The sequence below is a fragment of the Ictalurus punctatus genome, chromosome 21, assembly GCF_001660625.3.
Source record: "Ictalurus punctatus breed USDA103 chromosome 21, Coco_2.0, whole genome shotgun sequence".
In the NCBI taxonomy this organism is placed as follows: Eukaryota; Metazoa; Chordata; class Actinopteri; order Siluriformes; family Ictaluridae; genus Ictalurus; species Ictalurus punctatus.
The window spans coordinates 2,890,411-2,915,708 of NC_030436.2; the positions used below are offsets into that span (position 1 = coordinate 2,890,411).

The 25,298-nt window shown below is 42.0% G+C and overlaps 2 protein-coding genes across 4 annotated transcripts in view; one reads left to right on the forward strand and one right to left on the reverse strand.

Moving 5' to 3' along the window:
- Window positions 1-1,027: 1,027 nt before the first annotated feature.
- On the reverse strand, window positions 1,028-20,964 carry si:ch1073-456m8.1 (leucine-rich repeat flightless-interacting protein 2). 2 transcript variants are annotated; one of them, XM_017450159.3, is made up of 6 exons: window positions 20,722-20,960; window positions 18,597-18,677; window positions 15,615-15,647; window positions 13,432-13,593; window positions 8,783-8,866; window positions 1,028-4,596 (listed from the first exon to the last, which is right to left on the reverse strand). In XM_017450159.3, the coding sequence occupies exons 1-6, from the start codon at window positions 20,815-20,817 to the stop codon at window positions 4,099-4,101; spliced, it is 954 nt and encodes a 317-aa protein (XP_017305648.2). In that variant the 5' UTR covers window positions 20,818-20,960; the 3' UTR covers window positions 1,028-4,098. The 2 variants fall into 2 exon arrangements, with proteins under 2 accessions (XP_017305648.2, XP_053530177.1); XM_053674202.1 differs by lacking the exon at window positions 18,597-18,677 and having other exon boundaries at window positions 20,722-20,964.
- Window positions 20,965-23,780: 2,816 nt separating this feature from the next.
- The window catches only part of iars1 (isoleucyl-tRNA synthetase 1), an 80,900-nt gene continuing 79,382 nt past the window's right edge, over window positions 23,781-25,298 (forward strand). The window contains exons 1-2 of one of the 2 annotated variants that reach the window (XM_053674201.1): window positions 23,781-23,929; window positions 24,982-25,105. In XM_053674201.1, coding sequence (XP_053530176.1) covers window positions 24,987-25,105 — 119 coding nt within the window. In that variant the 5' untranslated portion in view covers window positions 23,781-23,929; window positions 24,982-24,986. The remainder of the gene's footprint in view (window positions 23,930-24,981; window positions 25,106-25,298) is intronic. The other variant, XM_017450156.3, reaches the window with a different exon arrangement.

Below are 25,298 nucleotides of genomic sequence, written 5' to 3' on the forward strand. Positions count from 1 at the left end.
CTGACGTGTAATCCCCAGTAATTTGTCCAATCATGATCAGGAGCGTGCTGGCGTTTGGTTATTCGGCTGTTTTGTTTAACAGTTCTGAATATTTTTGGCTGTAGGTTACCAAAACAGGCCCCGACAGGCAATAGATCTAGTTCTCTGAGAACTAATCTGAGAAGCCAGCGAGCCGTCGTTATGCCGATCATGTGAGTTTGTCAGATATCATTTTTACAACTTTAAAAAATGATGTCGTAACTGTAGCTTCACACGCATCGCGAATAGGAATAGGATCCACTGCGACCCAGAGAGTGCTCAGAACTGTGAATCTTAAAAAATAAAGCTTCTTTAATGGGTCTCAACAGCACCATAGGTTCAGCAAAGAACCACCTTCTCGTCAAGAACCATTTTTCATTGTACAGGGTACCCGAGTTAAGCTATATGCTTCTTTGGAGATTAAACTCGTTTATTCATTATTCTTCATGGCTCATTATAGGCTCTTCAGAGCAGTGTATGGGTTCTTCAATGTATCATCCCTTAACAGGATATAGTGAACCCTATAAGGTTCTTTGAGGGTTCTTTGAGGTTCTCCTGGCATGTCTTTGGTTTCTTAAAGCACGGACTCATTTTTTTAATTAAAAGATCGAATGCTGACATAGTTTCTTGTGGCACTGCCATCAAGGACCATTTCTGGGTTTACCCAAAATAGGTGGTGAATAAATGGTTCTCTAGGAACTTAAGTTATTTTTTGTGTGACTTAAAAGGGTTCTCCTGTGGCATCAGTCTGAAAAACCCTTTCCGGTTCTAACCGGACCCTTTATTTTTAACGGTGTCTGCGTGAGTGTGTATGAACGTGAGTGAATGAATGAATATGTCCAGCGTGTAACAAATCCCAGATCTGACGAGCAATGAACGTAGCTTTCCAGCAAGCATTAGATTGCTCATAACTATCCTGTTTGTATTGAAACTGAACTTGATGAGCGATTGCAAGTAAACGGGTTTGTTTACGCTTAAAAATGCTGACCAATAAGGAAAGATTGCATGCTGTTTGTAGTATTTTTTAAAATTTTTATTTCAAATAGTGGTTTTATCATAAATCATGATAAAAGGATCAGCAAGTTATTGTGATTGAATAATAATCAACACGTCTGTCTTCTTGAGTAATGACGACCAGCAGAGAACGATACATGCAAGTAAAGACAGGATACAGAATACAAATTATTATTAAAATATATAGCAATAATCACTCGTTTAACAACAGTGAACGATGATTATTGGAAGGCTAATGACGAATATGCTTATGAGCTCGGGTGAATTCTGTATATGGCTCCGACCATGCTGTGGGAGCTCGGTGGTTGTGCTGAAAGTCCATGAGGCTGTGAGTTCAAATCCAAGCACCGAAGGTTCGAGTACACTTCCGTCTGAACAGGATTCTAGTGCCTTCAGAGCATTAAAGTTTCGCTCCGAGAAACATCCTGGTCGGAAATCTTACAGCATACACCCCGTCTTTAAACGCACTCCACGTCAAAGTTCGTAAGCTCCTCCTACTGTTCTGAAAGACTTATCAAAGTTCATCCCATAAGCAGTTTTATAAAATGCGCCAATAGAACCAAAATAAATAAATAAATCTTCCAAAAGGAATAAATGGAAATCGAACGATTCATATGAAATATCAGGACCTCGGCATGGCCGTAAAAATTCCACACACCAGTTTTTGCACTGCTTTTAGAAGACTATTATATAGCGATCCAGGCCTTTTTGTATTTACAAACAGCAGCTCCAAACAGCTCTTCACTGTAGATCTACATTAACGACTTCTCACCGACTCTGACACAGGAAAGAACTCGAATATACGAACTATATGACTTTTAGTGCAGCTTTAACTGTGCGTGCATGTTTCTTCATTTACGAGCGCCGACGTTTAAGCGGGAAATGACAGGCTACGTGTCGTGAGGCTCACCGAAATCGGTGTCCCTTCTCGTGTCAGACTTGCAAAGATAACGGTTTTACAAAATATGAAACGAATAGACGATGTGATCTGTAAAATAATGATGGTTTTAGATAATGTTTGATTCCGATTCCACACACACACGCGCGTGCGCGCGCTGCCACTGAGGAGATAAACTGATGTAAGCTAATGACGTATGAGGGAATCGATCTTGCGTGGCTACATTGAGAACAGTTTTCTGGAAATCCGTGTCTGTATCCACTCTGAGGAAAATACAAAACGCTTTTCGGGAATTGCATCAAGTATCAAGGCAGGAAAGCTGTGTGATATTGTGATCTTCAACGCAATATTATTATCGTGGATTCAAAATCTACCGTAGTCACTACCCCTGCTCTCCTTTCAGGAGGAATCTGCAGGTAGAAGTTTTCAGTAGTGTCCACTACAGCCACCAACTCCAGTTGGCGATCGTGAAAACCCCTGACAGATGCTCGTTAGTCTTTCAAAACAGATGTACGACTCGTTACTCGTTATATGGGACGCTGAATATATATATATATATATATATATATATTTTTTTTTCCATGTACAGAATAATCTCAGGAATGCAAAAACTTTTGACAGTTTGATACACATTTACATCTAGGGTGTATTCTCTCCTCACCTCACCGCGCCCGGTGTTCCTGGAACAGGTTCCGGATCCAGCACGAGCCTGATCAGGATGAACTGCTTACTGAAGATGAATGAGGTGCAACACCGCTATTCGATTGTGTTCAGTGCCGCTACTTTTTAATCCGAGTAGTGTGATGAACTGTTTTGGCATGGCACGCATGATTTTTCGTTTCTTGGTGTCAGCTGGCTAGTTAGAGATACTCGAGATAGACGATCATCTCCGAGTTATTTTCATCCTTTCCTTTTTATTTTATTTATTTATTTTTTTATTTATTCTGCCATGTTTCAACGTCAGCTTTCCACCTGACCTGCTCAGCACGGGGTTCAGTCTGATGGGCTGTATCTGGAGGTCGCTCACATTTCTGATGCCGCATCGAAGGAACGTTCATAAATACAGCGACTCGCAGTGAGAAAGTGACGCCGGAGACCGTTCACTTCCAGTGAAAGATTGCGAATTCCGCTGACCTGAGCGAAGGCGACCATTGGTGACCTAGATGTGGGCGTGTCCAGCGATGCGAAAAAGTTGCAACGTTTTATGCAAATTTGGAGCAACTCGGTGCAGGAGGAACGAGGACAGTGGAGCGCACGTGTTCCGCCATGCTGTCTACGGGTCCGAATTGTTTCGCGGACCCAGACTGCGGATAAATGTCAAAGAGCACACGCTGCTTCTCCGTCATCTCGTGGGATACAACGTATATACGCACTCGTGAATTTTATATACAAAATTGACTTGTTGTCAAAAGTGGAATGCTAGTTGTGCCACCTACTGATAAATGTTACTATGGCAACCAGTAGTATGAACACCTACAGGTGACTTTATAGTACAGGGACTGGCAACCCGCAGCCATAAAATCGCTATACGTCTGAGCGTACCTTTACACTCCTGAGATAAAGTATGTCCAATTAAGAAGGCAGTGTCAAGACGGCTGTCTTTTAAGATTCTTAAATAATGGACAAATCTGAACGCAGCATCAGATTCTTCTACATGATGATTGTGTTCACCAAATGAAACGTTCCACGAACAATAAAAAAGCGGACGGGAATGCTGCTCGCATACAAGATGGTGGTGATATTGAAAACCATGACCACGGCAGAAGTAATTATTGTGATCTGGATATTTCATATTTGCACATCTACTTGACAGTGATCAATGATAATTCATTGATCATGAAGGTTAGGTTTGAGGGGGTCCGGGGTCACTCCTCATCCAAATTCTTGAGAATGAGGTTCTAGTCATCTTTTTATTTCTGGTATCCAGCCCAAAAAGCTCTGATATATACTTCCCAGTGATATGTCGGGTTGTGATTTAAAAAAAAATATTTAAAAATAGAAACAGCCAGCCTTATACAGCAACATGTGCCAGTAAAAACGATAGGCACATACAGAGTGAATAGGAATATTAACGAATACAGTTTCACTAAAAGATTTCAGAAATCATGGAAAACTTGGCAGGAATTCATACTAAAATCAGTCTTGGACGGACTCCGCGTTTCTGCTCTTTAAGACAGAACGCAGGCGTCTGGATCTCTTACATTTCTGGCCTCATTGCTAGTCTTCAGTTCACGCTCCCCATCTTCTTGCAAAACTGCATCTAATGGCGCATCAGGAGTTGAAGATCCAGGTGAGAAATCTGATGGTGCATCTTCATAGCCACTGCTCTCGTCATAATCTTCGCCATCCTGAGCGTTTTGGCTGCTTGCCTCCGGCGTAGCCTGCTCAGAACCAACCACACGTGCTTCTTTGACCTCTTCTCCGTCCACCGGAGTTCCTTCGGCGGCATCGGGTTTGATTAGACCCGTGGCTATTTTTCTGTTCTTGAAAAGCAGATATGCTGTAGAAGCAAGATTGGCGAAAGCGTTTGTAGGGCCTGTCGGTTGTGAAGCCGTGTCTACTGGTTTCGGTGCCTCTTCAGATACGGGTCCATCCACTTCGACGGCAGGATTATCGGCTTCTTTCTGGTCTTGTGTTATACTTTCAGCTGAAACTGAAATTTTCTCCTGGTGACAGAAAAGAAAAGTGATGATCGAAAAGAAAATCCAGCACACAGTAGTTACACAATGAAGCTTATACTAACGTTCTAGCCGGACTGCGGCCTTTAATATTCTACGGGATTTCAATAATTTAGATAAACTACTGAAGGCTAAGAGTGACGAGCAAACTTGCTCCTTGTAGTGTAAAATATTAAAAATGTTTGTTCATTAAACATTCAACAAAAAAGATTAAAAACACATACACCTCAGCTTTGTCCTGTGGGTGTGGCTTCATTGTACCGAGCTTGAGTCAAACAGTACTGAGTGTATTGAAAGGATTGTCGGTATGACTATCAGACTTATTTTGATTTTGAAGCGTTAAGTCTGTATTATCCAAATTAAGTTATTCACTGAATGAGACTGGAGCGTATCCTGTTTCAGTAAGTGCAATCTTTAGGCTAGAGACAGACCACCTACAGCAATCTTTAGGACGTCCATTAGGGCTGCACAATTAATCGAATATCGATCTCCATGATGATTCTGACCGCCCACGATCACATGATCACGATCGACTGCGATATTGACGTTAAAGTCCGTCCTCCTCATGGAAAACTCCGCTGCAGATCAAATCGAGCGCCTCCTAAACTTACAGCCAATCGCCATAGAGCGGCGCGGGGATGACGTCACTTTATAACGCCGAAACACGGAAACGAGTTATCGCACTGCCAGCTCTGCTTCGTACTCCAGCGCGTGCGCGAGGGGAAACCATGACGCTAACAAGCTGCTAAACGGGATTACAGACGTTGTCTAAACGTCATCACGCCGGGAAAAAGTCTTTGCAGATAAACTGGTTCAGGTTTGCTGTGCACAACCCCCCCCCCCCAAAAAAAAAAAAAAAAAACGTGGATGAAGATTCGTATTCTGGAAAATGTTTTTATATTTTAAATAAAGTTTGGAAAAGTTGTGGGAAGCTCGGTGATGATGATGTTGAAGTGACCGTGGTGTAGTTCGTTTATAGCGCACGGTTAGTTGTTTTATTTCTGGCGATTGTATTTAGGCTTCAAACTTTTGTTGATCACAGAACGTTTTTTTTTTTTTTTTTTTTTTGCAATAATCCAAAAGCCTATGTGAAAATCCTATTGGGTTTCCCATCGAGGGAACCGGTGCGACGATGACGTCGTCCCTGCGTCAGCGCTCTATTGGGTGATCAGTCTGCGTCTGTCCTCCTGTAAACACTGTTACTGCCTTCTCTCCATTCGCCTGAACTGTTTTCATTTGGTTGCATATTGTAATAATTGACACATTTTAATTCAGTTGAGGGCATTTTTATTTTTTTACTTATCCTATATGTTGGATAGAATTTTATTTATATTTTGCTTCTACGAGATGATGCACTTTAAGGACCAGTCTAATTTGATGTAAGGATTTGTACATTAGCAGGAATGTAGCACGATGTGGAGGTGAAAGCGGCGGTCTGTTGATTTAAATGTGAAAGTGCAGTAAAAATGTCGTCCCTAAAAATCGATCGATAATCGAGATCTCAGTATTGATCGAGATAATCGTGATGATCATTATGACCACAACTGTGCAGCCCTAGTGTCCATGTGGTTCCATCCACAGCAATCTCACAGCAAACTTCAGGCTCTCCATGTGGGCCATTGCCAGCAGCAGTGAGTGATTCGCAGATAAAGTTAAATCTCAGTCAGCAATCTCTTCTCACATCAGGTTTCCCGCACTAGGTTAGCGTCCATTTGAAAGATTACACATTCCTCCTTTTGAAAGCATGAGCTTATAGACACCCACGATTGGTGGTGTCTCCATTTAGTTGTCCAGAAATGTATACCTTCTTCTTCAGTGTGTGTGTGCAATCTAAGAGCCCTAGACAACCGTCAAAAGGAGAACTGGAACCACTACTGGTACCTCAAAGGCCGTGGACTCACCTCTTGGTGGATTTGGTCAGGAGGCCAGACTTACATACTTGTAGTGGTAGAATTGTTCTCTAAAGGATGTTGTACAATCCCTCTCTGATCCCCAGGTCTCTCCACAACCTACCAGATGGGCAGGTGAAAAGACTCCAAATGCTCATGTAACTTGTTCTTTACATTTATTTTCCTTTTGCGTTTTTCATTCTGACTGATACGAGGCACTGTTTTAACGGTGTTAAAATGCTACATTAAAAGTGCTAATTGTTGTTAGGGATGTGAAAGTCAGTTGAAATCGTAACAGGAAAAACTCAAAGCATGCTCTCTGAGGCATAACACAGTAGTGAGATTTACCAGATCTATATTTATCACATAACAGGAACTTGTGTAACATTGTACATCAACATTTGATTATAGCTCCCTGAGTGGGCGGTGCAGTCTGACTGCTGTTTCATTGACGCTTCGTCTTCCAGCTAGGGCTTCTGAATACTGGCTGAATTCTGCATCGACATTACAGAAACTCAAAATCCAAACAAAGACAGCCATTTGCCATGATGTTACATCCTAAAAAAAAAAACCTTGTGTCTACTAGAATCTCCGAATGCTACCGTAAGAGGAGGAGCTTTCTGCATCGATGGGCAATATGAGACACCTCGACACCTTGTTCTGACTGGTTGGATGTTGGTGGTCCAACAGAATGTGAGATGAACTTACCGTGGCACTTGAAGGTTCGTTAACCCTTTAGAATTTTCTACATAAATATGACCTAAAACATCATGCGATTTTCACACAAGTCCTAAAATTATATAAAGGGAACCTGATTAGATGAATCCAACAAAAAATATTATACTTGGATATTTATTGAGGGGAAAATGATCCAATATTACATCTTACATCTGTGAGTGGGAAAAGTATGTGAACCTTTGCTTTCGGTATCTGGTGTGATTCCCTTGTGCAGCGATAACAGTAACTGTTAACCAGTCCTGCACAAGCCACCATGTTTTCACAGATGGGACAAGGTTCTTATACTGGAATGCAGTGTTTACCTTTCTCCAAACATAACGCTTCTCATTTAAACCAAAAAGTTCTATTTTATCTCAAACATCCACAAAAGATTTTTCCACTAGCCTTCTGGCTTGTCCAGGTGATCTTCAGCAAATGCAGATGGCAGCAATGTAATTTTTGGAGAGCAGGGGCTTTCTCCTCGCAACCCTGCCATGCACACCGCTGTTGTTCAGTGTTCTCCTGGGGGTGGACTCATGAACAGTAACCAATGTGAAAGAGGCCTTTAGTTGCTTAGAAGTTACCCTGAGTTCGTTAGTGACCTCGTAGACTCTTACACCTCCTGCTCTTGGAGTGATGTTTGTTGGTAGACCGCTCCTGGGAGGGTAATAACGGTCGTGAATTTCCTCCATTTGAACACATTCTGTCTGACTGTAGATTGGTGGAGTCCAAACTCTTTAGAAAGGGTTTTGTGACCTTTTCCACCCTGATGATCATCACGACCTCTTTTTCTGTGATCCTCAGAAATCTCCTTTGTTTGTGCCATGATACACGTGTTGTGAAGATCAGACTCTGATGCATCGCTGTACTTTAAATAAAACAGCACACCTGCTCGTCATCCCATTGATTGAAATCACCTGACTCTAATCTCACCTTCAAATTAACTGCTAATCCTGGAGGTTCTTATACTTTTGCTTCTCACAGAAATGTAATACTGGATCATTTTCCTCGATAAATAAATGACCAAGTATAATATTTGTCTCGTTTGTTTAATTGGGTTCTCCATGTCTACTTGTAGGTCTCGCGTGAAAATCTGATGTTTTAGGTGAAATTTATGTCGAAAATTCAGACTTTCGAGCACCACTGTAAACTCGCAGCTTATTATTTCAGTCATTCATCTTCAAGCTTATTAGTCTGTAACTACTAAATTGTAATAAACATGTCATTCTAATGAAACTAAAGCTATGTAGTAACTAAGGAATGTAAGTCTAGAACAACTGATGGACCAGTAAACTTTAGGGTTCGCTAATGATTTGTTTTCTTAATATTCTATATGAATTTTTGTAATCGTTTTCATTTTTCTGGTAATACTCCAGAAACTTCAATGTGCGTTGTCTATATATAACGTTTGTAACATACCATGGAACATGAAACGACACTTTGAAAAAAAACCGACCGTACTCCTTTTCTGTCATTAAAATAACTCCTTCACAGAGCCCTAAAATGTCATGCGAGCAGGCTGGCTTGCATACTGCTGTGTCTCATTGACGAGCATAGCATTCTCTCACCTCCTTTAACTGCTCCAACTTCTGCATCAGCAATGCAACAGTGTCCTCCAACTTCCTTCTCTTCTCCCTCTCTTGCTCCAGCTCCTGCAGGCAAACGGCGACAGAGAGAGACGGTATAGAGATAGGGACTTATCCATTGATCCAAACTTCATTTGTTTGCTAAATACAGTTCATAATCCAGCTCTTTTGACTCTACTATATTTGCTCATATTTACAACTGGAACAGTTGTATACATTGAAAGATCATCTACAACAGTCAAAACAGAGGTCAAAACAGATTCAATACTTTCTTGAATTTGGGACATTACCTCCTAATTGGTCCAGATTATCACAAGACCTTGTTTTCCCCATTCGTACGCTCCCTCAACTCGGATTTCCTATTCCTGAACTCGGAATGATCTCAATTCAACTCGCCTCAAAACCGTAGCCCTTCTTACCTTTTTAGATAACATATTACTTTGTTAAATCTATAACATTATACATTTTTGAAGAGGATAAACATTGAGGCGTTCGTGGTTTTTCCCCACTTTGTAGCTTGAATGCACAAAAGGTATAAAATGAAGTAATTCCAAGCTCCAAATTCCCACTTCCTAGATAATTCAAAGTCCAGGAGTCTAGCCCTGCATAGTCCAATGTGATGTACGTCATCTAGTAAGCCAGCCTCTGTTTAGACAAGGAGCTCTTTTTCGTATTGAATGCTGGTGGGGGTATGGCGGCTGGGGTGTGGTCAAGCACTGCGTTTGTGAATGGAGGGCAGAGTTCAAACGTGTGGTTTGGAGGAGCATGCACCTGTGGGTAATTGTACTAATAAGTGTTCTGTGCTGGAGTGAGCGGCGGGGGAGGAAATAAAAGCAGGGAGTGACACAAGATGTTCCAAACTTGCCTCCAGCTTCCTCATTTCCACTCAAACCAAAGAGTGTCACATCGAACAATGCAATGGATTTACACTCTTTGGTTACATTACCTTGGGTAGAAATCATAGACTCAACCACAAGGTCATCCCAGAGACACCAGGCAAGCAAAGCATGCAAAGCTTATCACTGGTGCATGTAGTTCTCAGACTCTCTGAACTCTAGGGCTAGGTGTGTGTGTTGGGGGATGGTGTGGTAAAGATTCTTTTGGTAAAGACTGCAGCACAAGGAAGAACTCTTGAGGAGCTGTGAACGATTTTTTTTTTTTTTTAGGAATAATTAACAGTTTAGAAAGGTTGTAATAAGTTTATAAGCCTCCAGAGAGATGCCATCCATGGTGCTGTGACGAGCTGCACTTCCTGCCATGTACACCTTTTATTGTAGATAGGAACTTCCTGTCTAGAAGACCCTGAAGAAAAGTTTTAGGATTCGGGTAATGCACTGCATCCAGTCGTTGAAGAGCACAACATTCGTGGACCTGCTTCCACCTAATGTCCATATAGCAGGGTCTCTGGCATTCAGGAGTGTTGGATAACTAGGTGAAAGTGCTCTGTTCGCAAATCAGTTCCATGAATCATTCTTTTGGAACAGCAGATCTGCACAGATGTTTTTATAAAGCAGTAGTAAAAACATATTGCCTGCTATGTCAAGGCCATGAGCAGGACTCATGGGAGCAGAGCACAGGAAGTATCGGTGGTAAAGGAGGAAAGGCTGATGATGTATTTTTACCTTTTAAATCGGAGATGAGAGCAACTCAGGCATGTCTCTTTCATACTTCTCTTTGTGAGCACTGGTGTAATGGGATTTAAATTCAAATCTTTCATCATGGAGTTCGTTCCCAAACGAACCAAACACATAGGTGCCCCCCCTTGAGCTCTGTAAAAGGATCATGTTTCCCATATTGATTGGAAAACATGATTTTCATTGTCAATGTTTTTCTTTTTCTTTGCTCATTTTAGTGAACGTTCACATCAGCGTGCACACGCACTCTCACTTAAAGCAGGATGAATCAAAATCCTACTACGCTGCAATCACGACGGGGATCGGCAGGTCTTTTAGAACTAGCGACCTCTCCTGGTTGGGGTTAATATTAACATCCTAATCTGAAAACGATCTTTCCATGACCCACTTTTAAAATGTATTAAAATCGATCATCGGAGTATATGGTCCAGCGGGCCGTATTTAAAGACGTTGCCGCTAGTTGACCATCCCTGCATTAGCGCCTTTGCATTCGTTGGGCAACATGCACCTAGATATGATGCTTCAGATATGACTATCGGATCTGACGGATTGTGATGCGTCACGTTTGCTATAACGTGTTCAAGCTGTCCTGTTCTCTAGTGTGACGTCCCTTGCACTAGATCACAATGGGCACTGTGTGAAAAAGTGCATTCGCTGTTCTGAGTTGTGTAGCACTATCCAGCTCCACTCAGACTACCAGCAGTATAAGAGTGGCCATCTTTGCTAGTTTAGAGCCTGTCGCAAAGGTCAACCCGGACCCTTTACAGTCAGGGCGGGTCTACATTGCAGTTCACAAGACCGTATGACCACTTATTATGATCGGTTCTCGCTCTAGGATGTGGCTGTAAACATAGCTTCCTCACACTCTGCTGATGATGAAGTGGAAGGGTGACTAATCAGTGGACTGTAAGGTGTGTTCCGCTGGAGGATATTTGTCTTTGAGTTGCGGTTTTGGCTCCTGAATCATCAATTTCAACTGAGCCATGTGTGCTACCAAGGCATTCATTTACTTAGAAAGAGACGCATTGTTTTCTGGGCAACTTGTTGTGCGAAGTGCGCATTTTCAAGTAGTGCGATACTTAAGCGTCCATGACTCTGAATCAGAATCTAAATCTGACAGCTAAGCTTGATACGTCGGCATCGGCATAGCCGCACACTCGGGACAGGTGACGTCCAAGTCCGGTAGTGGATCCTTAACATGGATAATGCAGAGGCAGTGTGCATGTAGCCGGTGCTGACTTCGGCTTCCAGGGGATTCAGACGCCAGGTGCGCAAGAACAAATCTTGCTGTATGACTCGGTTAACCACTTAGTGCTTCATGAAAGAGCATGGAGTTATAAGGAGAGAAAACCGACTCCAGCCCCAATGTTGCATATTAGCAGATAAGATAGCAGGCTCAGAAATTAAGCGTGTGGTATAGCACAGGAAAACCACTCAACTAAATAAGCAGTGCTTAGGCCTCATAGGCCTGCTGGTCGGTAGGCGTCGGAGGATACGTAATACCATGTAAGAACCCGACCTGGCTGGGAGAAAGGAATGTAAATGGAGGGAAACCCAACTCTTGTATTAACAGTATTTTGAGTTCGCTGAATCCAAGATCAGTAGTGAATGGGATGTGGGAGGAAATCACTCAAACCTGACAAACATACAGTCAAAGACACACTGGATGGTTAGATCGCAGCCCTGGTCAAAATGTTTACCCAGAATGGTGCGAAGAACAAAAAACTACAACCGGTGTGTGGAGGGTCTGCAGGCTGAAGCACCCTGTTGGAGAGAGATCAGAGGAGAATGACCTGACTGGTTTGAGCTGACAGGAAGTCTAACGTAACTCAAATAAGCACTCTTTACTACCGTGGTGAGCAGAAAAGCATCTCCGAATGCACAACACAACAAACCTTGAGGTGCATGGGCTACAACAGCAGAAGGTGGATGTGCTACCACAGCAGGTTCCACTCCTGTCAGCCAACAACAAGAATCTGTGGGGCACACACTCACCGAACTGGACAGTTCAAGACCGGGCGATATTTTTTTCCTAATGTTCTTGGCTGTCAGGAGAGGTTGTTGTGGCCTATCCACCGCAAGGCTTGATGTTTTGTGCATACTGAACTGTGTTTCTGCTCACCACAATTGTAAAGAGTGATTTACGAGTTACTATATCCTTCCTGCCAGCTCAAACCAATCTGACCATTTTCCTCTGACCTCTCTTATCAACAAGGCGTTTCCATCCACAGAACTGTCGCACCACTCTGTGTAAACTCAAGAGACTGTTGTGTGTGAAAATCCCAGGAGAGCAGCAGTTTCTGAAATACTCAAACCAGCCCATCAGGCACCAACATCCACGATCCAATCCTACTTTTTCTTCATTCTGTTTGATGTGAACATTACCTGGAGCTCTTGACCTGTATCTGGATGACATTTTTAAAATGTATTTATTTTTGCATTGTGCTGCTTCAGCACGATTGGCTGTTTTAGAGAACTGCATGAATGTGTACGGGTGTTCCTAATAAAGTGGCTGGCGAGTGCATGTTCTAACTGCCTTACTGCTGTTTTTTTTTTTTTTGAAAGAAAAACTTGTCTAGGATGTTGTCTATGAGGAAGTACCCAACTTGGCAGGGAGAATGTGAGAAAGCGAGTGCTACAAGCAACGATACAAACGTGTCCTGCGGTCTGCATTGACTTGACTTTAGTTTGAGTTTCTGTTTGTGTTGATGCGAGTAGTGAAAAGAACCAGTTGCAAAATTGTAAACATGCATCAACATGTCATTCCAGGACCGTGTCAAGTCCGGTATCCCTACTACAAAGCCTTCATGTTCTCACCCCTGCCCCTCTCCCAACCTAAATCTTCAAGGTTTGATTACCAAGAACATCATCATAATAATGTTTTTTTTTTGCACACCCAAATACATCCATTTGTGACCAGAAGTGTTGTGGTGTGAAAGTGTGAAATAGACCCATCCTTCTACACGTTCACTTAGAAAAACATGTTGGCGTACGTACCATGCTGATTTGATGAGCCTCCCTCTTGGTCTCGGAGAGCGCCTCCTCAGCTCCTTCCAGGGCATCCTGGAGACAATCTACCTGGAAAAGCAACACCCCCTGCTGCAGCTCGACGCTCTGGAGCTCTGCTAAACACATCTCGTAGTTCTGCTGTAGCTCCACCTGGAGAAAATAAAATTGGCGGCGATTTGTTGTCCTGTTTCGAAGTCCGATATGATCGCGTGCTAGGATTTCCTAACTTGATATAGCATGTGATAATCATGTGCAAACACATACAACATACTGTATGTAAAGTTTCTGATTGTTAAATCAGATTTAAAAGTCACGATTATTATTTTAGCATATTTAATGCATTATTAAACAAATGACCATTAGAATGGACCTCAGACTGCTGATGATTTAACAAGAACCACTAGGTTTCTACTAAAAGCTCCTGGTTTGAAGGACACGATAGAATAGATACCATAATGTTAGCTTAATCACTAATAAACCTAGCTAACTGTAATAAGCTAGACATCAAACTTCTCTGGCTACTCAATGTCACTTACTACCGGTGAGGTAATGCTAGCGTTAAGCGTGCTAAGTTACCTGGCCGTATCTGTCCTTCAGGTAATGTTGCTCAGCTGTACATGGCAGGGGTTGACGGGTCAATAAGTAAGAGTTTGGTAGGTGTAATTAACAGTTTGATAATAGTTGGCTTTTGACAGAGCTGTTACCAGCCTCTTTGCTTTTGTCTACCAACCAGAGAAAGAAAAGACACCCTATTGACTTTCACAAAGCAACTCTTTACTTGATGTGCATGTTTAAATGCAACATATTCCACTTTCTATATGTTTGATGGTGGAGCGACAGACTACTAGCGTAGTACACACCATATACTGGACTGCAAGACTCGCATCACTATACCACCCTTTTACTGCACTTTTACTACTGTTGAAATGCATGCATATTATTATTATTATTATTATTATTATTATTATTATTATTATTATTATTTTATTTATTTTAATAAACACAAAAAAAGCATCAAGTTAACTAAATGCATTTCCCGTGTCCTTTCCCCTTCAGTGAACTGGCTCTTCCACCAGCCGAGTTTTATTTATGTTAGGTCTGACCGCTGCGTTAGCTGAAAAATCATAAAATCGTAGTTTTCGGGTGTCTCCTGTAAGGGTAATCTGTACATTTTGGCACCTCTGCTTTTGGAGTGAATTACACTGTAGTTTCCAGGTGTCATGTAATCAGAGAAGGAACTCTGAAATACAGTTCCCAGCAGCCACTGCATCACAGTCACATGACCACCTGCACCTGAATCGACCCAGTGTCACAAACGACTCGTTAAATGATCCGTTCTAAAGGATTCGTTCCAAACTCCTCCTTTCAGAGAGCATACTCTGCTCTGATTGGTCAGATGTCCCGGTCTGTTGTGATTGGTCTATCGCTGTCAGCGTGTGTCGGAAAGGAAACGCCCACTACCGTAACGAGTTCCAGCTCCGTCTCTTCGCGCGCAGCCGATGAAGACCAGACGCGGCGTTTTTTTGTTATAAACCGACGTATGTTTGTACAGGAAGTAAGTCTGGAATCACTAACGACTCGATTCAGCTGTTCAGAATTGATTCCTTCTTTCAGGAGTCAGTAACTCGCGTTTGTCGTGTCGTGTTTTTACATTCACATACAGTTCTATAACACATTACATGAAAGGTAACATCTGAAAAACCATAATAGGTGCGCTTTAAGCTTCCACCCTTGGTGTCTTCCGGACTACTCGCATGCTGTACTCGCGCAGCAGACTGAGCGCAGATCTCACAAAACACACGTCCTTTTCATTTTCATGACTACGAGAAACACAAGAGGTGCAAACCAAGTGTTAGTTCAAAGTGCAAACGTTTCAGCTCTCTCAGTCACACTCTGAAATGCTTGCCACTTTACACTGGTACGTTCTGTTGCACCTTGAACAGTTTCTGTTTATCTTTCCATTTGATAGGCATTTGCTTTTCCTGCCATGTTTCTCCAGTGCTGAATACTTGCTACGGTCTGTATTTTAAAAGGTACTATAACGTACAAGTCACACATGGATACTTTTCCATCATCCTAGCATTTAAAGGCTGTTTACCCTGAAGCACGCAGGCTATGTTAGGAAACACTTCATGAATTATTCAGGTTAAGTAGAAGTGCAATATAAATACCATGGACGTGGTCTCTGCGGGCTCATCTTCACTCTGATGCAAAAAAAAAAAAAAAAAAAAAGGAAATGTAAGAATTAATTAACAGGTATGAATACAACAGGCTGAACAAGACAAATTATTATATATAATGAAAACACAATATACAACTGTAAGAAATCAGACGACACCTGCTTTCACTATATTGGGTTGTTCTTTATTTATGACTTATTTTGCCTAATTATGTAATTACCTCCATTACAGTCAGCCTCCGCCTCTTATGTCACTGTGCCCTGTGCAGCTATTCTGAAGTGATTACGCCTACTCGGGGGATTTTGAAAAGTGAACGCTCGTGGTAGTTTTTTGAGGTCATTCCTAACGGAAATGTTGGAAAAAGAATCATTTCAAAGACGTTTGCGATTTAAGAGACCAACCGATGGAGACTTCGCTGTCAAGATTCACTGTGGTGAACTGGGGTTTAAGCTACGTCCACGTCAATCCGGATCAATTTGAAAACGTATCTTTTTCTGGTGAATGGTCTGCACTTATATTAGCGGTTCTACAAAGCGCTTTATACTGGTTCTCATTCTCACACACACACACCAATGGTAGCAGAGCGCTAGCTTGCCATCGGGAGCAACTTGGAGTTCAGTGTCTCGCCCAAGGACGCTTCGGCATGTGGAGTCACGTGGGCCGGGAATCGAACCGCCAACCCTACGATTAGTAGACGACCCGCTCGACCACCTGATCCACAGCCGCCCGGTTTGTTTTCTATGTTTTGGCTTTGGATTTCTCTCCGGCGAAAACGGAGCTTTTTCGATAAACGCTCTCCCAAGAGGACAGATCTGAAAACGCTGTTTTTGCGTGAGAAAACGGCGATATTCAAAAACGATGAGGTATCTGAGTGACGTGACCCGTTCGACTCGAAACGAACAAGCTGCTGGGCGATGTTGTACTGCGGTTGTTGTGCCTGCGCTCCAGTCCGACGGCTTTGTTACAGATTAACGTCGCTTTGTAAAACCTTCCCGTTGCGTTTTGAAATAAACGCCGGACGGAAATGAAGCACGCCCAAAGCTGCTTACGTTTTTACGCATGCGCAGCACACGCTCTCGGGAAGGATGTGTTCATATCCGACACACTTCTGGTGTTATTACGATTTCGACACATTAAATTATTGTTTCTAAACGATTTATTATGTTAAATTATCCAATAAATATGTTTGAAAAGGAAACTATTTCACATGAGTGACCAACACAATGTTTTTAAATTATTGTCCATTATCATGTTGTGGACTGCGCTGCTGACGTCATCATCCAACTCTGAACTCTCCTCAAAGTGAATATCATTACTGCTTCCTCAGTGATGGCGTTACACTACCAGTGTCATGATGTTTATATTGGCTGTGAAATATGGACTGAGGTTATTCTATAATTCTCTGGGTCTGCATCGTCTCTGAGGCTCCGAGTTAGGGTTAGCTAGCTGGATGCTGTCACCAATCACAGTAGGGATGAGCGATGCTAACCTAGACACTCACCTGAGATGATAACATTACTTTAGCATACCGCTCGCGGTAATGATAGACATTCCCATGACCTTTTTGAGAGTTAACGATAACGTAGCATTACAGCTATTCACCATGATGTAATACAGAGAGTGGGTTAACGGTAACTACATTCAGCAAGTGTTTTGGACAAGGCAAGCTGTAGTAATTAGAATCAGGAGGATGGTTTAGGGCCGTGTTTCTTCATATATTCGGGGAATGTTAATGCTGGGTAACAGGTGCAGATAGTCAGTTTTGCACATAGAAATACACAGAGGCCATTTTGAGTGCTGTGCCTAAGCTGCTTTGAAAGAGATTCAAACTCAAATCCAATGTTTGTACGTTGATGGTGGATGACGGACGTGGGCATATCTGGTGTTACCGGGTCGGATGGAATCACGGACTGGGAAAACCTTTTTGATACGTCGGCAAACAGCCAAAAATGGGCCAAAACTAGGTTCTTCTACCTATTGCGTACTTTGAGATAACGTCTACTTTATAGGCTCGCCTGAGCCTCATGCAAAGATCATGTTTGGTAAGGAGCTAGCTTGGTATCGCTATCTTGAACGTGCTAAGTTAAGTTAAGTGTGCTTTAGTCACACAGTGAGCATAGTTAACTTCTGGATAGTTAGTTGTCATAACTGGAGGCTACAGACTGGAGATTGCTGAGGACGGTACCGCTTGAAGTACCATGAAATAGTTTTGGCCCTCAATTCCACATGGACGTTCTCGCTGTGGTTGCTGGGACTACGGTTGCAGCGATGGCCTCGGGACTGTAATTACAACGTGCAGTTTTACGCTCGGGTCTCCGTTAGTGAACAGTGGATTAGTTCAACAAACAGACTTCATATAAAAACCATAATGACCTTTCTTTTACTTTCACACTATCCGTTGTTACCCAGATGAGGACGGGTTCCCTTCTGAGTCCGGTTCCTCTCAAGGGTTCTTCCTCATATCGTCTTGGGGACTTTTTCCTCGCCACCGGCTTGCTCAATAGGGATAAATTCACACGCTGAAAATCTGTATCCTGTGTTTATATGTTTCCGTAAAGCTGCTTTCAGACAATGTCCATCGACAGGAAGGAATCCGCTGAATTAATCGACAACCGTTTCAGCACGGATTTAAAAAAAGGTCCAAATTTGAATACGTGAAAGGTTTTCCCAGGCTGCCACACACACAGAGTTGAACTGAATTATTTTTATATCATACAGCATTAAACTATGCTCTGTAAACCACTCTTCCATCTAAAACAGCGTGACCTAGTATCCATTCGGTTTGCTCTCATGACAGATACTGCAGAAACACGTCCAAGCCCGCTGTTGCACAACAGCAGTCACATAGTCAACACCCAATCATGACTCACACTAAACATGTCGCAGGAATTACACCCGATCTCTGATGGACAGCGGACATGAAGGCATAAAACGTGGTCATTTCAGCTACAATTCGACACCGATATCCGTTACCTGACTTCCTCTTGTGTCTCCCCTCCTGAGCGATCCATATCTGCTGTCTCTGCGAGTTAAGCGCTTGGGTGACTCTTCAGCCTGACACACAAACAACACAGAAATGCACATGAGAGTCACAACAGTAACACGGTATACTGCAATAGACTGTCAGGAGACTCAGATCACTTGCATCCAAAGCCTCATGATAAAGAACGAGCCAATCACCACACCTTAACCCAATCGAGCAGCATGTCACCTCCTTGAAGGGAGACCCCCCCGCCCCCGCCCCACAAAAAAACAACAAGAACTGAAAGAAGGTGCAGTACAAGCCCGGAAAAGCGTCACAAAAGAAGAATGTGACAGTGTGGTGATGTCAGTGGGTCGTCGGCTTGATGCGTTTAATGCATGCAAAGGATATGCAACCAAATATGAAGCGTTATTTACTTTAAGACTATCTGTTCTGTTTCTGTATATTTTCAGTGGTCTGCCACCAAAGACGTCACGCTTTAAGTTGTTTAACACGTTCCAGATTTAGCCCCACCCCCCTTTTTTTTCTAATATAATAACCTCCACTCTTCTGAGAAGGCTTTCCACTAGATTTTGGAGCATGACTGTGGGGATTTGTGCTTATTCAGCCACAAGAGCATTAGTGAGGCCAGGTGCTGATGTCGGTCGAGGACTGGGGAGCAGTCAGTGTTTCAGTTCATCCCAAAAGTATTCAGTGGGGTTGAGGTCAGGGCTCTGTGCAGGACACTTCAGTTCTCCCAGTCCAACTTTAGCAGATCATGTCTTCATGGACCTCACGTTGTGCACACTGTCATGCTGGAACAGTTCTGGGCTAAGTTCGAGTAAAAGGAAATCGTAATGCTACAGCATCCTATACAAATGCATGCTTCAAACTTTGTGGCGAGAGTTTGGGGAAGACGCACACGTGTGTGTTATGGTGAAGTGTCCACACTGTTCTGCTGTGTTTAGGTTTGTTGCATTATCTTGTACTCCAGTGGTTTCCATCCATCCATTTTCGATACCACCATCTTCTATCCAACAGGGTCGTGGGGGAAACTGGAGCCTATCCCAGGGAGCATGGGACACAAGGCGGGGTACACCCTGGACGGGGTGCCAATCCATCACAGGGCACACTCACATACACATACACATTCACACACCCATTCATACACTACGGACCTGCTAATCAGCCTACCATGCATGTCTTTGGATTGAGGTCAGAAACCCCCGCAGCACGGGGAGAACATGCAAACTCCGCACACACACGGGGTCGTGCCAGGAATCGAACCCCCAACCCTGGAGGTGTGAGGAAAATGTGCAAACCCTACTCTAATGGTTTAGTGACAGAAAGTTGCATTGAGTTGAATCTATGTAGATATGACTGGCTAAAGGAAAAATCAGACTTATAGTACTTGCTCTTTGGTGTGGCCTGTGTGTAAAAATGTAAATGAGTTAAACCCTTGTTTATGCATTGGCTGTTTGATGAAAGCCTGTGAGAGCTGAAGATCTTGTTGTGCTAATGAGCTGCTGACGTCATGACGCAATCGAGCGTCACCTGGAAACGCCTCAACGCCTGAGTAACTTTTCATCTCCCTGGAAAATACTGGCCAGCTAATCGTTCTGGTGTTCTTCTATTGACTCAGGGAGTCTTGTAGGAAAGAAAAATGACGCATTTTTCTTAGGAATGAAATCTCACACATGCTCGAATTTTCTGTGTAAATACAGTACAGTCCTACTAATATCCCAGCACTAAACCTGGGCGCGTTCAACTCTAGTCCTTGTGTTTAACACTTTAGGAACACATTAGGAACGCAGTAGTACTCTAACCCCTGGCTTCAGCATCCGTTAGTTGGTAAATAACAGAAACTAGGCATCTTTAAACAACGGGTATTTTTTAAAATTTATTTTTAATTAAGCGTTATTTTATTGCTTCGTTTTTAACAGGAGACGGATTCTGATTGGTGAGAAGGAACAATAACATCGTCACGCGCGCACACACACAAAAAGATTTCATAACCAACCAAACTCGCGATCATTTACCCCAGCCTTATTGAGAAACGGTCTAAAATCGGTTTACGGCTAGATTAGTCTATCTTAAACAAACGGAAAACAATGAGTATTTCTTTAAACAGCTAACCTCTATTATGTGTCGAAGAGACTCTTCTTCGCTCATCGCGCGCGAGACGATTCGTTTCCTCGGTGAGGCGGATTTCTCCACTGTGTCCGAGTGCATGATGGAAACAAAACGAACTACTTTACACCACGTTTTAATCAAATAGACCCTAGAAATGAACAGCGAAAAGTGTTCCCCAGCAGTTTTAGTGGGTGTTTGACAGAAGGGGGTGGCTATAGACTCGACTCCGGTTATAGGAGGGACTGGAGCAAACATAGTGAGGGGCGCGTCTCGATTCAATTGATCATTTACATCCCTTCCACCTTCTCTCCTCGCTGTAGCTTGTAGTGATGTGTCGTTCATTTTGAACGGATCTTTAATATGACTCGGGAACAACGAGTTGTCTCAGTGATTCATTCATTGCATTTTTGACCACGCGTGTTCTGTAACGTCCCCATAGGTTCTGTACAGGAAACTGAAACGATTCGTTTACGTCTCGAGTCTTCGGGTCCGAGTCGTTCGTTTTCATCACGTCACAGCCCCACTGCATTCAGCCTATGGGGCGGTCACGGGGTGAACGAACGACTCGATCCCGAAGACTCGAGGCGTAAACTAATCTTCAGACAGACGTGACAAAAGAAAGAATGACTCGGATCGGGAGGTGAGGCGGACTAACAGACTGCATAGTGTAAGGATCCGGCTAGATCCTCATGGGTTGCTCAGGAAAGTTAATATAACTCAGCCGGACACAGAGTGAAAGTGCTGTTCTCTGTTTATTATACGAAGGATACCATAGGCTTACGCATGGTTACAAGTCAGTCATTAGAGAGGATTACCCGAGTGAAACGTCCCAAAAATGGTACCTTACATGAGACGCATGTCAACACACAATGTCAGGGTCACAGAGAGAGAGAGAGCAGGGTATCGACGACGCCCCCTGACCCCACATGACATCCTCATAGCTGATCATTACAATAGCCTGAAGATCCAGCTAAGCAATTAATCATTTCTGTTTCTCATAATTTGGCCTCAGCTGCATTAGCCTGTAGTTTATTTTTTATTCCAAATGTGATCAACATTTGTGTAAGTACTAGATGTGCTGGGGAATTACATGTTTTCACTCCTACTGGCTGAAAAGGGGACTGCATCTCCAAAATGAATCACATTTTCATGTCTGTCTTTCAGAAGGACAAAGCTATTGTGAAAAGAAAGTTAATTTTGAACATGCAGTTCCATTTTCAGCCAGTAGGGGTGAAAAGAGCAGTTGTGAAATATGTCCGCTGTCTACCTCTACTGAATGACACTGGTTTCATGTCTCTGTCTCCCAGAAGAACAAAGCTATTGCATAAAGAAAGTTAATGTTGGACATACAATACCGTTTTCCACCAGTAGGGGTAAAAAAGGAGGTTGTGAAAGATATCCACATACTCCTCTACTGAATGACACTGGTCTCTATCTCCCTGATGAACAAAGCTATTTCAAAAAGAAAGTTAATGTTGGACATGCAGTTCCCTTTTCCACCAGTAGGAGTAAAAAGAGAGGTTGTGAAAGTTGTCCTTGTTGAAGTTGAGGTTGTGAAAGTGCAAAACAAAACACAAATATGAAAACAAAATAACAAATTATAAACACATGATCAAATCAGACGAAACGGAAAAGGTAGGTATATTTTGCGAATGGATTACTTACCGCTGACTGGACGACACATCTGTCGATCAAGATATACAGGAAGTAAGAAATTATAAACAACTTTTGTTTCTTGCACATTAATGGTCTTCTTTTTAAACCATTTTTGTCCATAGCGAAACTATAAAATGTTAGAAAATAAAAGTTTATGTTGAAATGAGAAAATGGAATTTATTAAGCGCTACTTTGATGAAGGACATTCATATGCTGTGATTTTGGATATGCTGTTAACATACCATGAAATACAGATTAGCTCATGCTCTCTAAAAACACACCTAAAGTATGCAGGTCTGTTTAGAGGAAAAAATGATTCCCCATTAAATGAAGCAAGGAATTCTATAAGGTCAGAGCTGCATGGTTCACGCGGTTAGCGCTTCAGCAGGAACACAAGTTGCATGTAAAACGTGATGGTGTTATGCGGCTGCTGCAAGATCTTAATCGACAGGAAACAGATCAGAGGACACGCCGTAGAATTGTTACATTTTTATTTTAACCGCAGTACGGACAGAACATATAAACACATGCGCACACGGATCGACTTTCCAGTACTGGCGCAGCACCACAGCCTGATGTACTTCCTGTACATCTTGATTGACAGATGTGTCGTCCAATCAGCGGTAAATAATCAATTCACAAAATATACCTACCTTTTCCGTTTTGTCTGATTTGTTAATGTGATTTCGGATTTACTCATATGTTTTCTGATTTGTTAATGTGTTTTCATGTTTTCTGATTTGTTCATGGGATTTTCAGATAACGTGTGTATATAATGTTATTTTGTTTTCATATGTGAGTTTTTTTTGTTTCGCGCTTCTCGGCCACCATACTCTACGCCCTTTAACAAAAACACTATTGCCAAAACGAAGAAAACGTGCACTTTCCCCACGGTCCCTTACTCGCAGCTCCTCCATGAGCGAGCCTAGCCGGTTTAACTCGCACTGCGACGGCTTTTTCGGTCCAGTGCTCATTATATCGAGCGAAAAATAATGAAAAGTGAGCTTGTGAAACATTATTAGCTTTGCCCTTTTAGCAGTAATACTGTTCAGATTTTTTTGGGGCCATTTTTTTTTATCGCCATGTACCACTGAATATGCGACAAATATCGAAACGAAAACTAATTTAACTCCACTTGAATGAACTGGCCTTGCTGTTCCAATACTTTAGGAGGGTGTGTATCTCCCTCTAGCCACTCTTTAATAGATTCAGCGACTCTAAACAAGGTTCACAACACCGCCAAGAGAATATCAGGGCTAGCAGGAGATATTAGTTCAGTATTCTCCAGCATGGCAGATTATAACACTTAATAATATAATATATTTCTCTCTGGATCTCTTACACACACTGTAACGACATTAAGACTGTAAACAGTTCCTCTCATAAAACATCCCTCTTCTCTGAACTGTGCAGATTGAAGCGCAGCTTTAATGTTATGAGTTTATACTTCCGTTTCCGGTCACGCTTTCTCTTCAGTTGCATCATTTCCGCATTGTGAATCGTGCTGCTTCTTCTTCTTCTGCTTCTTCTGCACTCCCGGCTTCGACCGCCGCGTGTAAGTAACATTTCTGGAAAGACTGGTGTTTGTGTCGCGGTTATGAGTTCAGAATGTCTTCTCTTGTTCACTATAACTTGAGAAATTACAGCGGCGGTGAAATGTGACCGAGCTGAAGGAGGACTTTAATCCTAAAGCTCAACTTTCAGTCAGAGAGTAAGAGCAAGCTAATGCTAATGCTAACGCTGTGTTAGACAGCGTCATATGAACCACGTCACTGAAAGCTTTAATAAATAATAATAATAATAATAATAATAATAATCTGTAATAACATAAAATATTAACTCAATAAAAACATCTGTTAAAATTTAATTAAATTTTTAGTTCCAAGTGATTTAACTTGTATATAGTTTACATTTTTGTGTGTATATATAATATATACTAGATAATTTTAATTTATATACCACATACATTTCGTAGTTTATTTTTTTTAAATATAAAATGTTAGCTAGTTTTGATTTATATATAATTACATTTTTGTGTATGTATTCTAGATTATTTTAATTGATATATATAAATTAAAAACTAATATATTTTATATATATAAACTTTTAAACTATCTAATATATTATAGTTTTAATTATACATGTGTATATTAGTTTAAATTCTTATATATAATATATATTATATAGTTTTGATTTGTGTGTGTGTGTGTGTGTATATATTTGTTTTTTCATTGAAAGTCTACACAATACGTTTCACATCTAATTCACAATTTTATGCTTTTTTTTTTTTATTATAGCCAAGTACATCGACAAAAACAGACCCCCTAAACACCAAGACAGTAATTAAGCTTGAATTAAACAATTAAGTCATTAAAATGATGTAAATTCATGCACCATCTGTGGGATAATTTTTAAAAAAATGTATTTCTACTAAAAACACGTACGAGCACGTGGTGATGCACGCAAGTCACGTGAAAAATTCCCCCAACCTGTTTGCGCAAGAAGCACTCCCAAAATGTCCAATAATGCCCTTTGATTCGGTGCGATAACTAATAAGTTGGAGTATTTGCGCACTTTCACGTGCACTCCGTTGTTGCTATGTTGTAGGCGCCATGGTGGAACCCGTGCCCGAGTCAATCCACTTTCCCTCAGCGGAGGAGCGCATTCTCCAATTGTGGACCGAAAACGACTGCTTCCAGGAGTGCTTGAAACAATCCAAAAACAGGCCCAGGTGAGAGAAAACACTGCAGCTCTCTGATTGCTTTAATAGTCTTATGTGTTGTCACTGGGAACGCCATCTTGGTTTTGTCCGTTAGGGTTGTCACGATACCATAAACACATCGTGCGATACTATACCAGCTGAAGTATCCCGATACCAGGTAGTGTCAGGGTACCACGCACTGTTGTGATAATTCACAATTCAA